At 37.3% G+C, this 14,972-nt stretch overlaps 2 protein-coding genes across 9 annotated transcripts in view; both read right to left on the bottom strand.

Annotated features, from left to right (window-relative positions):
* Positions 1–8,192, bottom strand: part of HSD17B3 (hydroxysteroid 17-beta dehydrogenase 3) — a 27,226-nt gene extending 19,034 nt beyond the window's left edge. Inside the window, exons 1-2 of one of the 2 annotated variants that reach the window (XM_074857116.1) lie at positions 8,136–8,192; positions 4,468–4,514 (exon numbers count right to left, since the gene is read on the bottom strand). In XM_074857116.1, coding sequence (XP_074713217.1) covers positions 4,468–4,514; position 8,136 — 48 coding nt within the window. In that variant the 5' untranslated portion in view covers positions 8,137–8,192. Of the gene's footprint in view, positions 1–4,467; positions 4,515–6,623; positions 6,832–8,135 lie in introns of those variants that run through there. The other variant, XM_074857117.1, reaches the window with a different exon arrangement.
* Positions 7,739–14,972, bottom strand: part of SLC35D2 (solute carrier family 35 member D2) — a 23,022-nt gene continuing 15,788 nt past the window's right edge. For 5 of the 7 annotated variants that reach the window (XR_012627233.1, XR_012627235.1, XR_012627236.1 and 2 more), the window contains 5 exons: positions 14,619–14,686; positions 13,794–13,872; positions 12,347–12,429; positions 11,560–11,729; positions 7,739–8,561 (listed from right to left, as the gene is read on the bottom strand). Coding sequence is in view for 1 of the 7 variants with exons in the window: in XM_074857115.1 (XP_074713216.1) it covers positions 11,627–11,729; positions 12,347–12,429; positions 13,794–13,872; positions 14,619–14,686 (333 nt within the window). In the remaining 6 variants the exon portion in view is untranslated. Of the gene's footprint in view, positions 8,562–9,566; positions 11,730–12,346; positions 12,430–13,793; positions 13,873–14,618; positions 14,687–14,972 lie in introns of those variants that run through there. The other 2 variants (XR_012627234.1, XM_074857115.1) reach the window with 2 other exon arrangements.

Genomic DNA, 14,972 nt, shown 5'->3' with positions numbered 1-14,972 from the left:
TGGCAAAAGTTTATAGCTGTGAACAGTACTTAACACAGCAGTTCATTTATAGTCTGTTTGGTATTCCCATATGCAGAACAAATGCAGAACAAATAGAAAATGGTTTTCTCCTGTCCTCCTGAGGCCTCCTATTACCATCAGTTCATCAGCAAAGACTGAGAGAGAAACATGGCCCAAGCTTTTGAAACTAAGTTATTAACAAGTGGAAACTGAACTGAGTTGTGTGTATAAAGAATGGGAAGATAAAGCTGAAACTAGAAAAATGCCTGTCAGAGCAAGGAGAAAGAGAGCTAAATTAGTCAGCACAAAAGATAAAACCAATATCATCTGAAAGTACCAGGTTTGCTTAGAAGAAGAAACTAACTGGCGAAGGCAACACACTGAAGACCCATTCATTCCCACAGTTGACTCCCTGCAACACTTTCTCCTTAAATCTATTTAAGGGAAACTGTTTGTTCTGTTGTGCTCTTCTGAAACAATGTGGAGAATGTTAAGGAATAAGGACCTTTGTTGAAAATTCTGCTACATCAAGAGTACAAGGGGCAGACTGTCTATTAAATGCACCAGCCACAAACATTTGCATTTTCAGCAAAAAAACCATGCTCACAATTCTGTGCTTTTGGAGACCCTCTAACACAATTGACTGGTGCTCCAAAGAGACCTCCAGAGACTTAGATGCTCAGGAGTTTTGAAAGCTTGTTTTAAGGGCTCCTTTTGAAGTTCTCAGGAAGAGAACTATAATTGCCTACATACTTTGTCCACAATGAGCTTGACTCGAGACGTTTCAGAGACATGGTCACGGTTTCCATGGCCACTTGCTTTCATCTGCCATTTGGGGGTGTTTCAATGTGGATTATTTTAATTTCTGTGCCTTCAGACCCAAGACCAAATATTAGCCATGTCATATACAAAATAAAAACAAAGTTCTGCTTCACTGGGCTTCTCAATATCATCTCAGCTTGCCTCTGTATTTTGTTTGTAGAAAACTCCCCCCTAAAACCTAAGTAAAAAATTATTCCTCTTGCTAAGATTGCATTGTATCTCAGCTCAAAGCATGTTTGTGGCAATCTCATAAAATTGTTAACTGTCAGGTGAGAGGACACTCCCCTGCTGCTGTATACCAGACTAACCAGAAGCATAAGGCTGTAGCAGCCATAGCAGCCATTTCTCAAGGCAAAAGAGGCTACACACTTGACCACTCTTTTTTGCTTCCTCACCCACATAGAAAATGCGCATCCTTTTCAGAAATAGGTTTCACAGGATATTGTAACTACCATGAGATTCAAACGCACCCTGAAGTAAACAAGAAGAACTGCATTTAGAAAAGAATTTCCTGGCCATCCACAGGAAAGGTTAAATCAGGTTTAACATTACCACATTTCAAATAAAGGTAACTTTTAGCACAGATGTCTACATCACAAAGCATTTTCCGACCATAGAAAGGCTTTGACGTTAGAGGATGGTATTTTCCCCCACAGTTAAGAATAAGCACTGGCTCCCAGCACTGTGTAACGTGAACAGGCTTGGGTTAGGAAATCCTGACTCCTAGCGGCAAAGAACTAAACTGCTCCTGAACCTCAGTCTGCCAAAATGTAAGATCATTATTACTGACTCAAGCCATAATGCATTATGACAAATTAGAAAAGGGGCTAATAATGAAGAAGGATCAAGCAGGATGTGCACTCTGGAATCTCACAAAACTCATGGTTAAAAAGTTTAAACATACATTAAATTAGTATAAAGTCACTCTGCATTTTCTAGCATGTTTTTGCAGCTCAGTCTGAGGTGAATTTTTAAACAATAAAGCTTCATGAAAGGCAAGACACAGGTTTTAGATTGAAACCATGCATGTAACTACTACAGTTACCCTGACAAATTGGTTATACTCTACAATCAATAGATTGGATCAATAGATGTAATAATTTAAAATCTCTAATAATGCTTTACGGGATTTGTAGCTGCCTACCATAAATTTCTACCTATTACAAAAGAGATTCTTCTCTCTTCTCCAGGGTTGTGCTGATATGGTCTCAGTGCTTCACCCCTTTTCTTTCCTTGCCTGGGGTTCAGACCTGTATGATTCAAATCTTTCAACCCTTTTTGGTCCAGCAGACCAAGATTGAGACAACAGGGCAGAAGGATCCTGCAATCTTTCTTCTAGCTGTGCACCTGTGCAACACAAGTAGAATAGCAGTATTTCCAGGAATAAATCCAAGACCAAGCAGAGAAATTAGAACACATTTGCAACTGGGGCAGGAAAACTCAGATCATATTTAGCTTGTATTATACTGCTGGTAATACTATGCACAATTTCAGGAAATGAAACAAAGGTTTAAGATTTGAGAAACTGCTGTATAAATGAATGTAGTGCCTGTCTCAAAACCGTCTGCTAAAACACTGATTAAACACAAGCACTGGCCTGACTTATAAGTTATGAACTATTAACAATAACAAAAATGGTGACCATGTGAGCCACCAATATCCTGCTTGTGCCCTGACATCAGATGAAAAGTGTGCAGAGGTTAAACCACAAATCTCAAGAGTATGGCATGGCCTCATCCATAAACCCAGTATGTTTGAGGTGCTAAATCAGTAATGGATGTTCATAACACCATAGGAACCTATGCCAGAAGAACATCCGAGAATTTTGTACCCTGACATCAGACCAGCAAGACCGCAGTGCCAAGCCAGAAACTCCAAAGGCACACAGATATTAAAACAGCAGGGTCAGATTTATTTATCCACAAGCCACACACAAGTGTGTGCTTCAACCTCAGCCAGCAAGATTATATGCCAAGCTATGAGTTCATGTGGTGTGGGCTCAGGATCTGCCCCACAGAGCAGTAGCTGAGCACAGCTTCAATCAAAGGGACCACCTGGGGAGGAAGGTACATCTCAGCATGGATAAAGATGGCTCTCAGTCATCCCACAAAAGCCAAACATAATCAACAAATGTTCCTCAAAATTTAGCCAGTTCCAGCCAAGTTGTTTTTTTTTTTTAAAAAGCACAGTAGTTGTTTTATTTTTTCTCATGGTATAAAGCAGGCATTTGCATTCTATGGCTGACCTTTTAAATGGGATTTACTCTTGCGTAACTCATATAGCACAAAGAAAGCAGAACAATGACAAAGGCTCTGATCCAGCATTTCACAGGTTCCTCCAGCCTTCACATAGATAAAATATCACCAGGTGCTCACACACAAAGTTAGTTCAGCAAGCTGCATGTACACGTGACTACACCCAGAGGCATGGTATTAAATAAATGTTTAAGTATTTTTGACAGTTCCTCTCCCTGTCTCGATTCCAACCCATTCCCCCCAACCTATGTATTCACCAGACCCTTCCCATTTGCTCATCACTACAGCAACTCAGTGAGTGGACAGAAGGCAACATTTTTCCCTTCTCTCCCACAGAAGAACTTGTGATCTTTATCACAACTATGCCAAATGTTAAAAACTGTAATACCTGGTATTTGTCTTTGTGCTTCCTACATTCAACGCACCTTCAAAATCAGTTACTGTATTGCCATTCCCAGTAATGAAAATCATGAGGCAGGTGCTTAAACAATCCATACACTTAAAAAGACTAGCTTAAAAATCCTGTAAATTAATTCAAAAGCCAACTCATTTTCCTTTCCTGTAAGATATATTTTATAATTTATGAGCATAAGACATCACATCTAAACTCTTGCATATTACAAGCTGCTAATTTTTACCTCTGCTCTGAAGACAACAACTCATGTTTCATTGCTGTTAAACTTCTACAAAGGGGGCGAGTTTCGAATGAACACACCAAAATAAAAATCTACCATTCAGTTACTATCACTAATAGCAAGGCTGGTACAAGGCCACCCTGCCTTCAGTGTTGATTAGCACGGGTAAATAGAAAGGGACTGCTGTAGCTACAGGGACAGCTCAGAGCTCTTCTCTCTTCTTGCAGCCTCCTAGAGCTACTGATTCTTAATTAAATGATTAGGTTTCCTTATAATTTCCGTAACTTTTAGTTTATATTAATTTATACAGATTTTGACTACAGATTTGTTATTTCAGATATATCTTTCAAAATGTGTTTGCAAGTGTAAAGGCTAGAAAATTACATTTTGTATGTTAATGCTAGACCACCCCACTGACAGTCAAAAAGCAGATTAGCTGCAGAACTGGGAAAAAAAGGACAATTCAGGAGACTTCCTACCCTGGACAGACAATGCAAAATCTTTTGGATTACTCATTTTATTTCCTTGGTCTGACAAGACCATTGAGGCATGAATGACTTTCCTCTGAAATGCAGCACCAGTTACCTTTCAGAACTCGATTAATGCTACTCTGCACATACAAGGGAGAAGGATTAACACCATGTTTGTCACAGTGGCTTTGAATCCTAGAATAATTTTACTAATTTGCAGAGACTAATGAAGGGGTAGCAATTGCTATTTTGTTAAAATAAACAAGGGTAAATAATCTATCTTACCTCAAAGGAATATGCTTTTCCAAGCCCATCTCCTGCTCCTGTGACCACTGGAGAAAGTAAAAAGAAGAATAAAGATTACATTTGGAGCTCTGCTTTAGTTTTTTCTTTCTTCAGTTCTTTAATCTGTGTTTGAACACTGCAACATAAATGCTTCTACTGAAGCACAGAATCAATCTTTTTAAAAATTTATCTCCTTGTGACCTTTTCATCTTTTTGTTATTTCATTCAGCACTTTTTGTCTTCAAAGCAAATCCCTCCCCACAGTAACCTATCTGATGCAGTAGGTAGTTACTACTCTCAATTTCAATGCGGTCAACAACAAGCAACAAGTCAATTGCCTAAACAACAATTGCCTCAGCAACAAGTCAACTGCCTAAGAGGTGATAGAATTTTCTTCTATATACATATTTTTACAAGTTCTGCTTTGCAAATTTTACACTTACACGCTGGTGGCAGAATGGTAGCAGATAAGGACTAACTGGTAACTGAAGCTGATATAACACTTTCTCACACAAGAAATCTGTCTGTAAACATCACAGCAAACTTACCACCATCTATAAAATGCTCTTCCTTCAGAGCTGTACTACTCAGTTTACCTTTGGATATAGTGTTACTGGGAAAGTAGACAAACTTTGGCATTTTTAAAGCACCTTGAACTTTAAATGTTACACAAATACCACAGAGAAATTACAGAAGGAAAATCCTTATCACCTTAGACATATAGAAGAAATAAAGTAGGAAAACACCAATGCAATTCCAAGGTAAAACACCTAAGTTTCAGAGGAAAATAGAAAATTAGTCAATCTCAAAAAAATGTGGATTAAGGACTTCTAAATTGCGAGAGACACTGGGGAAGCAAGATGATTTTGGATGGTTAGGTTTGTTGCCAACAGAAGAGCAATTTCTCTCTCATTTCACAGAGAAAGAGACCTCTCAATGAAGCAGCAGTGGATCCTTAGCTTTCTAGCAGATCTGAAGATAAAAAGCAAGAGTCTGTTGGGAAACAAGCTTCCACCTGTCAACTTTTAATTTTCATTATTCTCAAGATCTCATGTGCCACACAATACAACAAATCACCCAAGCCCTATGAATTTTACTGGGCCCAGAAGACTTTATGTTTATAAAAAGGACAGAACATAAAGGGTCCACTAAAGGAAACAAGTCTCCCAACCTTCAGTGGAAATAAGGATTTTACACAGAAAGTTATATATGCTGCTCCTCACCTCACACACAGAACAGGGGTCCTTGTCTCACTTAAATCAAAACAAGACATACATATTGCTTGAGAGGCAGCTAGTATTCAGGCAGGTCTTCTGCACAGAGGTGGATTTAATTTCTTATTAATCCACTGTGAGATGTGCTTATTAAAGATGTATTCAACTCAGTCACATCAAGTCTCTAATGCAGGGGAAAGGAAGGAACCACAAGCATACTGTTTGGGTCACTTCTTAACAAGATGCAACCATCAATCTGTAGCTCAGGAACTCAGAAAATGTCTTATCTGTTCATTCTTGCCTCATACTGATAATTTAACAACCTTAAGAAAAACATCAATGATCAGTAGGAAGAAGAAGGTGTTTATTAAACATATCTGTTATTTTATGAGAATGTGTAGTATCTTTTAAAAAGTACTGCCAAGTTGCAGCCTTTGAAGTTTTTAGGCTAGAGTAGATTTGGCTTGTTAACGATACCAATAAGGATAGGTCACCAATGTGGAAAAAACACACTGAAGCAAAATCACTGGGAACAAAGAAAAGCTGCTTTGAAAAGTGAAAAACATATGCCAGACATAAACTATTTGCTTCACATATCAGGAAACTGAGGGTATAGGCAATGCTATTAAAACTAAACTATTTGCAGTAGAGAAAAAAAATCAGAAGTAGAAATTGGGAGAGAATTCACATCTACACACCAGGTGTGTGAGCTGTTACCAGTTTTGACTATTTTTCTGTTCTCTCCAAGTACACAAAACCTTCAGGCTCATAAACCCAAAGTTACTAGAGAAAACAAAAGTTAATTAAGCAAACCACACCTAGTGGAAACTGTGTTTTGTTCTGAAGGGACAGGGTAAGGAAATGCAAGGAAAACCATTCCTGATCAGTAATGTAACAAGCCACCACTCAGTTACAAGAAGAAGGTGAAGAAGTTTCCTTTACCTGCCCATTCTCCCAGCGACCGAAAGAAAGTCTGAGGCAAAGTATTCCAGATACGTGGGAAAATATATTTCATAAATCTGATGCATTTTACCAGAATGCAGAAACAGATCAGACCCCCAAGAAGAGTGAGTAGCTGATGCTGGAACACTTCCATGGCGAGCAAAGGCAGTGAGCTAGCATGAATTAGTCGCTCTCACCCCGGGAAATGCCTCTTTCCAGCACGCTGCTAGTCTCTGAGCACTGGCAGAGAAATGAGAAGTCTAATCAAATCACGTGATTTTCTTCTCCCATGGAATGTCCGGGGCTTAGATTAGAATAACTTCTCTACATTACACCCAGATTTGTAAACGACTGAAAAAATCCAAATTAAACTGATTTCTGATGCTTGCTTTAGAGGAAAGGTTTCACTCCTTTCTGGAAACTACCCAAGAACAAAAAGAAAAAAAAAAATTATTGTCATTGTACAGGATTCATAGAGACTAAAGATGGGCCTAAACCAAAACCCTGCAAGAATACTTCAAACCTTGGGGATAACACACATCAGTACTACTTCTTACAGCAAAGAGTTAAACTCTAGCCCAAATATTTCCAGGGCAAGTTCACACTGAAAGCAGAAAAATAGATTTATCTACCAATTCAAAGACAAAATAATAAAAGATTGCTAAAGACAACCTAATTCTTTCTATACAGAGAAAGCAGTATTATATAACTTTTCACAGAGCTTTCCAGAAAGAGTTTAGTATCATTATGCCCATTTTACAAATGGTGCAATTATGGCATGAACAAGTATAGTAATCTATTAACAAGGGAATAGGACTTTCAGCTTTTCTGAGCAAAGTATGTTTGAACTAGTACTAAAAATTGAGGACATGTATCAAAACCTTAAGGGGAAAAAATGCTTACAAGAACAGTATCTCACTGCAAGACAGAGGTGAAATTGATGAAATTCAGACTTCAAGTGATTAAAAAAATTTAAAAAGTTACCATATGGAATTTCTCAGGGAAGACACAGAAGCAACCTTTACTCTTCTTTGTAGTGGTAACTTGAAACATTATCCATTTTTCAAAGATCAGTTTAAACTGGAGAAGAGAATCACTGATGCTCACATGTGCACTTAGGATAAGGTAAAATAAAATTTGTCTATATACTTTAATGATATTCTTCCACTTTTAACTCGAGTCATCTCTAAACCTCTGACACCCAGAAATCTCCAACTGAAGAACAGCAATGTGTCGTCATTGACATATTGACATTAGACACCTTCAGCCAGAAAACCACAATATGCAGATGCATTACAGAATAAAGACGTCTGAATCACAAGAAATGTAACACTAACTTACCTGTAACAAGATATAAAAATCATTACCATCTTAGCTTAACAACCCAGTTTCCTCACACATAAGCTCTCTTAAAATTTCACTTGTTTTACCCTGTAAGACCAGTCAAAAAAGGTCTGAATATTACATTTCCAAAAATGTTTGCAATCACAAATTCCCCAAAGAATTACTCACTATTCAAGGAATACTTTTAAATTTGAACAAGTTGCACTGTGAATACCTCCTTTAAATGAAAAAAAAAAAAAATCACTTCTGTTTGATGATGGAGTCAAAACACAAACTTCCATAGCTCTTTTGCACTTCCAGCTCTGCCCATGATACTTTGACATTTTCTTTTCCAGAGGCTGGAAATGAGTCCGAGATATGCCTGCAGTACTTCATGGGCCTAATATCTGTAAATCAGGCCAGGATACTGAGAGAAAAAATAATAAATTCTTATGAATGTGAATTGTTCATCCTGCCCAGTCTATTTTTTTTTTTCCTGAGGTATTGCTTCTCTGACTTTCAAGGGAATCACTGCAAGAACTTTACACACTGCATGGGTAGAAAGCTTCTTTGGGTGACCACTGTACTTCTCGCTAGTCCACTGCCAAGCAATCCCTGTAAAATTAAGAGTATGAACAGATTAATGTACAGTACAATATTTCTTTCCAGTCCAGTTACTGTTTTGAAGTTTCTTTGTATGCTCCCTCGTAAATACACCTTGCCACCTGTAGAACTTAAAAAGTTTTAGAAATATTGGACTGACTTCTGAGAATCATTTTGTAGCTAGCAGCGTGTAACTGCAAGACACTTCTGTGAGGGAATGTGACTTCCAGAAGTCAGTCCAGTATTTAAAATTAGCCCACGTACTAATTATTTTAAATATGTATTCTGAAAACTAATGTTTTCTCTAACCAGTTTTACCATTTTTGCAAAAGAAAGAAAATTAAGCTTCACACAGCAAGTAAGTCCTCTAGTTTTACAACTGTTTTAATATTTCATTAAGCTGATATGAAATCTGTAGAAAAGTAAGGTCAGGATGATCTACAGATGTATCCTAAGAGAAATCTGTTTTAAATTCCTACCTTATTAATTGAAAGACACAATTACTGAGGTTCTGAACAAAATAGCCATTTCCATAATTATCTAAATTCTAACATGATGGTTGTGCCTGGTTGAGCCCATATTCCCAGTTTCAACCAGCAAATTTACTGGAATCAATATTAGCTTCACAGATACAGAGGAAAATAGTAACTGACTGAAGCAGAGTTGTTTTGTGAAAGGATGCAAGCACTCGCAAGTTCTTCCAGGTAGTGCCTACTTCTTTTTATTTCTAAATTTATTTTTTAAATGACTCTGATTAATACTATCATAAAGACTGAGTGTTTTAGGTAAAGACTGTATTCATAAACTCGCTATTTTATGTAAGAAGTCTAAGTCTGAAGCACTTCAAAAACGTAACATGAACAATGAATAAAATTCACTTCAACTATGGTGCACAATGAACTAATGAAACTATTTCAAGTACACTGTAGCAGTTGATTGTGTAGAAAGCAAGTATTGGTGCTATCCATGTATGCTTGAAAGCATTTTATATGTCCATCCACACAAAACCCAAAAAAATTGTTAAAACTGTGATCTGTCTCTCTTTATTTATAAAAGGTACAGCAAAATATTAATGAATTAAATGCATACAGTAGCTGTTCCTTTGTGGGAACTACATCTTATTTAGCAGGTGCCATTGTGTGTCAACCAGTACTGCAATCAAATGGCTCTCATAATCTTTTCATAATTAATGAAAACCCTCCAACATCTTGTCCCACTGCAGAGAGCTGAGGTTCAATAATTGGTATTCTGGAGGTAGAGATGATCTGGAGAAAAAGGAGTCCTATAGAAAAACACACTCAAAAATATTGAAGGCTTTTTAAGTATAATCTTTAAAAAAACCAGAAGATCTCTCTAAAACATATGCAGCAACCCTTTCCCTCCCCAGCTCTTCAACATGTAGAAAATAAAAGTCACATCTCTTAGCCAGCTGTGAGAAACTGGACAGCTCAAACTTCTGTTTCCACTTTGACTGTGCCCTTAAATTCCACTTCTAATCTTTGCAGCCACTCCTCCTCCTGCCATTCAAATCTATGCAGGCAGTGGGCAGCCTAGTCATCCTCTGAAGCTTATGGTGTGAGCTACTCACATGTTTCTTAGATCTAATCCAGTCTGGTCATTCATGTGTTACACACAGAGTAATGCTTTTCAGATTTAGCTGTATTTTAATTCAAGCAAGAATCAAACAAATCACTAGACTACCCTGGTTCCATGTCAAGGTCTTCCAAAATCTTATTTTGATTTGATTATTTTAAAAAATCTTGGCTCATGCTTGAAGGGAATTGAGAACTTCAGCAAGATTCATTACTCTGCTGCCTTCCAGCACTGTACAATGCTTCTACTGTGTTTTCAAAGATTAACGCTATATTCTCAGAGACACAGGTAAGCACTATCAACTGTATTTTCAGAGAAGGAAATAAAGATACAGAGTGGTGCCATTATAGTCTCAGACGATAACTCAGACCACCACATTCTAGACCCTTTTTTTTAACCACTGGACAGGTCTTGCCCACTGTAGCAACCCCCTGGGCTTGTTATGATTCCTTGCTCTGAATTTTAATCGTGAACTAGTACCAGATAAGCTTTCACTGCACATATAAGACATAATAGGACACTGAACCTTTCTCTTAATTTAAAAACAAGTTAGTCTTCCATGTCAATCAGTTTCCCCTCTTGCAGTTTGTACATAGTAGCATCACACCTCTGCAGCATTAAAAGGTAGTTATAGACAAAACATCAGAGGAGGGGACGGTGATATAGAAAGATTAATGCACCTCAACAAAAGTAGATTTTCCTTTGCTGTCTCTCCTAATCACCTGTTTGGTACTGGCTCACACACATAAAAATCTTTTTAAAAAATCCTCTCTGAATTTCCTTCTCTCATTGACCCTGCAGCAAAATTATGAGGGTTCACTTATAACAACAGTGACAATTGCAGCAGAACACCATGATGTTATTGAGGATGATGAAAAGCCTGAGAGAATGTCCACAATGTATACCAAACACACCAGGCCATATTCTGAATTCTTTAGTCAACACTTACACAAGGAACAATCTGGGGCCACATCCCCTCTTTGCCCCATATGTTCTACGTTACACAAGAGCAAATGCATACATGAAATCATTCTGAATCCCTAGCAACTTTTATCTCTTCCCTGATATCAAAGATTGCATATGGCTGGCATAAGGCAATGGTGACTCAAGCCTCATGATCTTTACAGGGAGTTTTGCCTCAGAGACTACTAGCAGACACTGAAACAGAACTCAAAGATCTTGTTGAGTACAAACAGCACCGAAGTACAGGTAAATGAAGAAATTTACCACTTGAGATTTGCTCATGGCATTCCTTCCTATAAATTAGCTCATGGTTTTAAAAAAAAGCTAAAATTAAACTTGTCCACATGTGAAGAACATGGTGAGCTAGAATATTTCTGAACCAATGAATTGTGTGCACATCTGGGGCAACTGAGGTAGATTTTTCTTCTTGTTCCAAATATGTTCCAGCACATACTTATTTAGGTTCTCAGCAATGATGAACAAACTTTTATCTTCAGTCTCTTTCAAGGCAGGCATTTTGGCTAACTCTTTGACACAGGAAGTGCATTCTCTTCATCTCCAGGTTGCACAGGCTTGCTGCTTCCTCTTAATGTTAAAAACGAGTATCTCAGTCCTCCCACCATACTAAAGAAAAGAGAATGAACAGAGGTGTCAGAGATACCTGATGTTGTATATACCATTTTATAGGTAATTACCTAGCCTTCCAAAGGATTAAAGAATGCCAGCTACCATAAATTAGGAGTGCCTCAGAGCTATATAAGCCATCTGAGAAACTAGCCCTGAGCAGACAAAGATCAATTAGCAGTTACTCCAACAGATTCATACAAATGGACGAAACAATTCATCCAAGCACAAAAACTAACAACTGACAAGTTATAACTCATATTCAATGGGCACAACTCAGTCAGTGTTCTCACTTCCCTCACCACTTGGCTTTTATTTGCAAGCCTCACAGCTCAGAACTGCTGCTCATAAAAAAAGAATGAACTCAATCCCACATAATAAAACTGCAGGCATGTTTCCATAGTTAAGAACCTACCACAGTAAGATTCAATATCTAAAACAGACAGGAAAAGACATAACTAATTGTCATGAACTTTACATTCTGAGGCTGTGCTTCCTCAGGCCAGTAGTTTCAAAACTGCATCGCCCAAGTGGGAGAAATCAAACAGAACATAAAACTTTATCTCACTGAAAAATTTTCAGCTTTAACAAATAAAAGTTATTCAAGTTCCACTCACCAAATATTTAGCCCTATAAAGTTTAACACAGAGAATATATAATCTCCACCAATCAACATTCCAATGTAAGCGATAGATATATTCTGAAAGGAAACAAAAGCCATGCATTTACTGAGGTCAGTTTTCATCTCCAAGAATATAAACTATATCAATTAATTTACCGTTTGAAGGAAATAGCTATATTCTGTTGCTGGCCACTCTAAAATCAGTATTTGAACTAGTTTCACAGGATGTCAGACTTATGGGTAATGTAACAGCAAAATAAAATCTTAAAATCAGTATGTTTTCTAAATGCACGCAATGCATGGAGAATGACTTCCTGGGGAAAAAAAAAAAAAAAATTAAAAAAACCCCAGCTATTTGATATTAGGTAAAATGAAACTATGGCCACCTTCTGAAAATTTACTTCTTTTTAATCTTGGGAAGGCTCTTTTCAAATCCCATTTCTTAAAAGCAGGTTTTGGCTTCTCAAGCATAAAAAGTATGCTTTAAAGTTACAATAAAAGCTCTTTATTATTGCTTTAAAAGGGTTACCTCCTTACTTTGCCAACTAAATGTGCATTGAAAGCACTTGGCTCAAGTTCAAGGCAGCATAGTTTAATGTGAAAGATTCTACCTCTCACGCCGCCCCCATTAAGTTTTGGGAAGATGGTCCCCTATAGACAGAAGGAAAGCTATAGAACTGTGTGATCATTTTACCAACACTTTGTTGGTTTCAAATGTTTTAGCAGCTAGCCTGGACAATGACATAATTTCTATCAGCTTCTACTGGGGACTACTGCATCATAAAGTGCTTCTCAATTTTAAAGCTGTTCAAAATGTCTCAAAGATTACTATTGCTCGGAAAATAGAAATAGTGTTGCTCTATCTCAATGGTTCAATGCAGACATATAAAATTTAGAAGAACGCTTTCAGGGCCACAGAATGAAAACTACTAGATTAATCTTGCCAGCTTTCAAAAAAAAAACAACTGCAGAAAGAGAATTACCATCTTCCTTTTGCAAATTTTGCTATGCTGGAGCTATTGTTTTCCTTAATCACCCATGCAAGGGAGCACCTTGAGGCCTGTTATTCCTAGTCTAAGCTAGTTTGGATTCTGATAGTTGTTTGGCCCACAACTGCATGAGTTTTATATTTTGCTAAAACTCTTCCAGGTGACAGTACCTAATGAAATGTGGTTAAATGTACATCTTTTAATTAAAGTGGTTCAAGTTTATCTTGCAGAAAAATAAAACAATACTCACATTGCTTTCTAGAGTATACCTGAGCTTCAATGGAAGAAAACTAGGTCACTTTGTGGTGTGACCTTGTTTCGCAAAAGCAGTGTCTCACTATTAGCCCTCATTTTGAGTGTCCAGGTCAAAACATAATCAGGATCACTGCTGAGTCAACGCTCTTCCCTGTCTATTTGAGCATTCTCATCTCCCTCTTCTGCTCCGTAACCCACCTTGATGGCACCAACTACTGTTGTTGTGAGCGCGGAATTGTAATGGCTGCATAGGACAGTAGAATACATCAATAGAAACCTAAATAAAAGGAGAAAATTTTATAAATTCCTCCCAGGGAGCTCAGAAGTTTAGCAACACTGAAACATTCAACATTTTCTGGATCACTATTTTGCTGGGATCTTCAATCCCACCTGCTCCACACCCTAAAAAAAAAACATTCTGTGGATCTGTATTTTAAGTTAATGATGTGCATATACAGAGTACTCAAAATACACATTAAAATGTGCTGCTTGAGCTCTAGCAGAGTCATCCCTGTTCTCTGTGCTTCTTAAATGTCAGTATTTGAAGTTACCCCTTGGTTGGTGATGTGTGAAAGAGCAGAACAGGATCCAATTCATTTTTCTATTCTTCCTTTGACTCTGCAGGTCGAACGGGAACACAGCATTGTTTCATTACTTTTGAGTCTCCCACACTCTTACAAGTACTTTAAAGAACAAACACACTGAAACAATTCCTGTTCTAAAGGGCTTACATTCTATTAACTGCAAATAAGAAGTTAGATAATCCATCAGAGAGATACTAAGTACAGAAAGTAAAAAACTGAATCTCATGTTGTTGTCCACTGTGCTGCAAGGTCAACAACACAGATAGTACTGAAATGGCTGTTTACACTATTAGAAATAATTAAAAAACAAGACAGAAGCCTAGGGAAAAATATATTTTCTTTTAATTTTAACATAACTTATTGGTGAGTCTTACATCTCAGATTTGCAATTTGAAACACTATCATTAAAACTTCTTACTTGATTGCCCTGTGTCCTTACCCCAACAAGCAGGAAAGAATAAATTGAAAGACAAATAAAAAATTTGTCCAGTGCTGGAAATGTGTTGCCTATTAAAAGAAAATAAGAGAGAGTGAGAATTATGTGCTATATAATCAACTGTAAACACATATAAAATGTAGCTAATATGAAAATGTGCAAAATCTCAAAATACATTTGATTCATATTATAATTACAAAACATTTGTATTAGTACTGGAAACAGTTGATGCATTTAACTTCAGAGACAACAGGATGACAGCACCAATGATACCTAGACACATTCTTGTAACATGTACAGCAGTGTAGATATAAAACTGCACGCCGCAAGCAATGAATGTAAATACAATACAGAGAA

The sequence above is a fragment of the Strix uralensis genome, chromosome Z (assembly GCF_047716275.1).
Source record: "Strix uralensis isolate ZFMK-TIS-50842 chromosome Z, bStrUra1, whole genome shotgun sequence".
Classification (NCBI taxonomy): domain Eukaryota; kingdom Metazoa; phylum Chordata; class Aves; order Strigiformes; family Strigidae; genus Strix; species Strix uralensis.
Note: the sequence above shows the minus strand (reverse complement) of the source record. Positions and strands in the feature narration are given on the sequence as shown.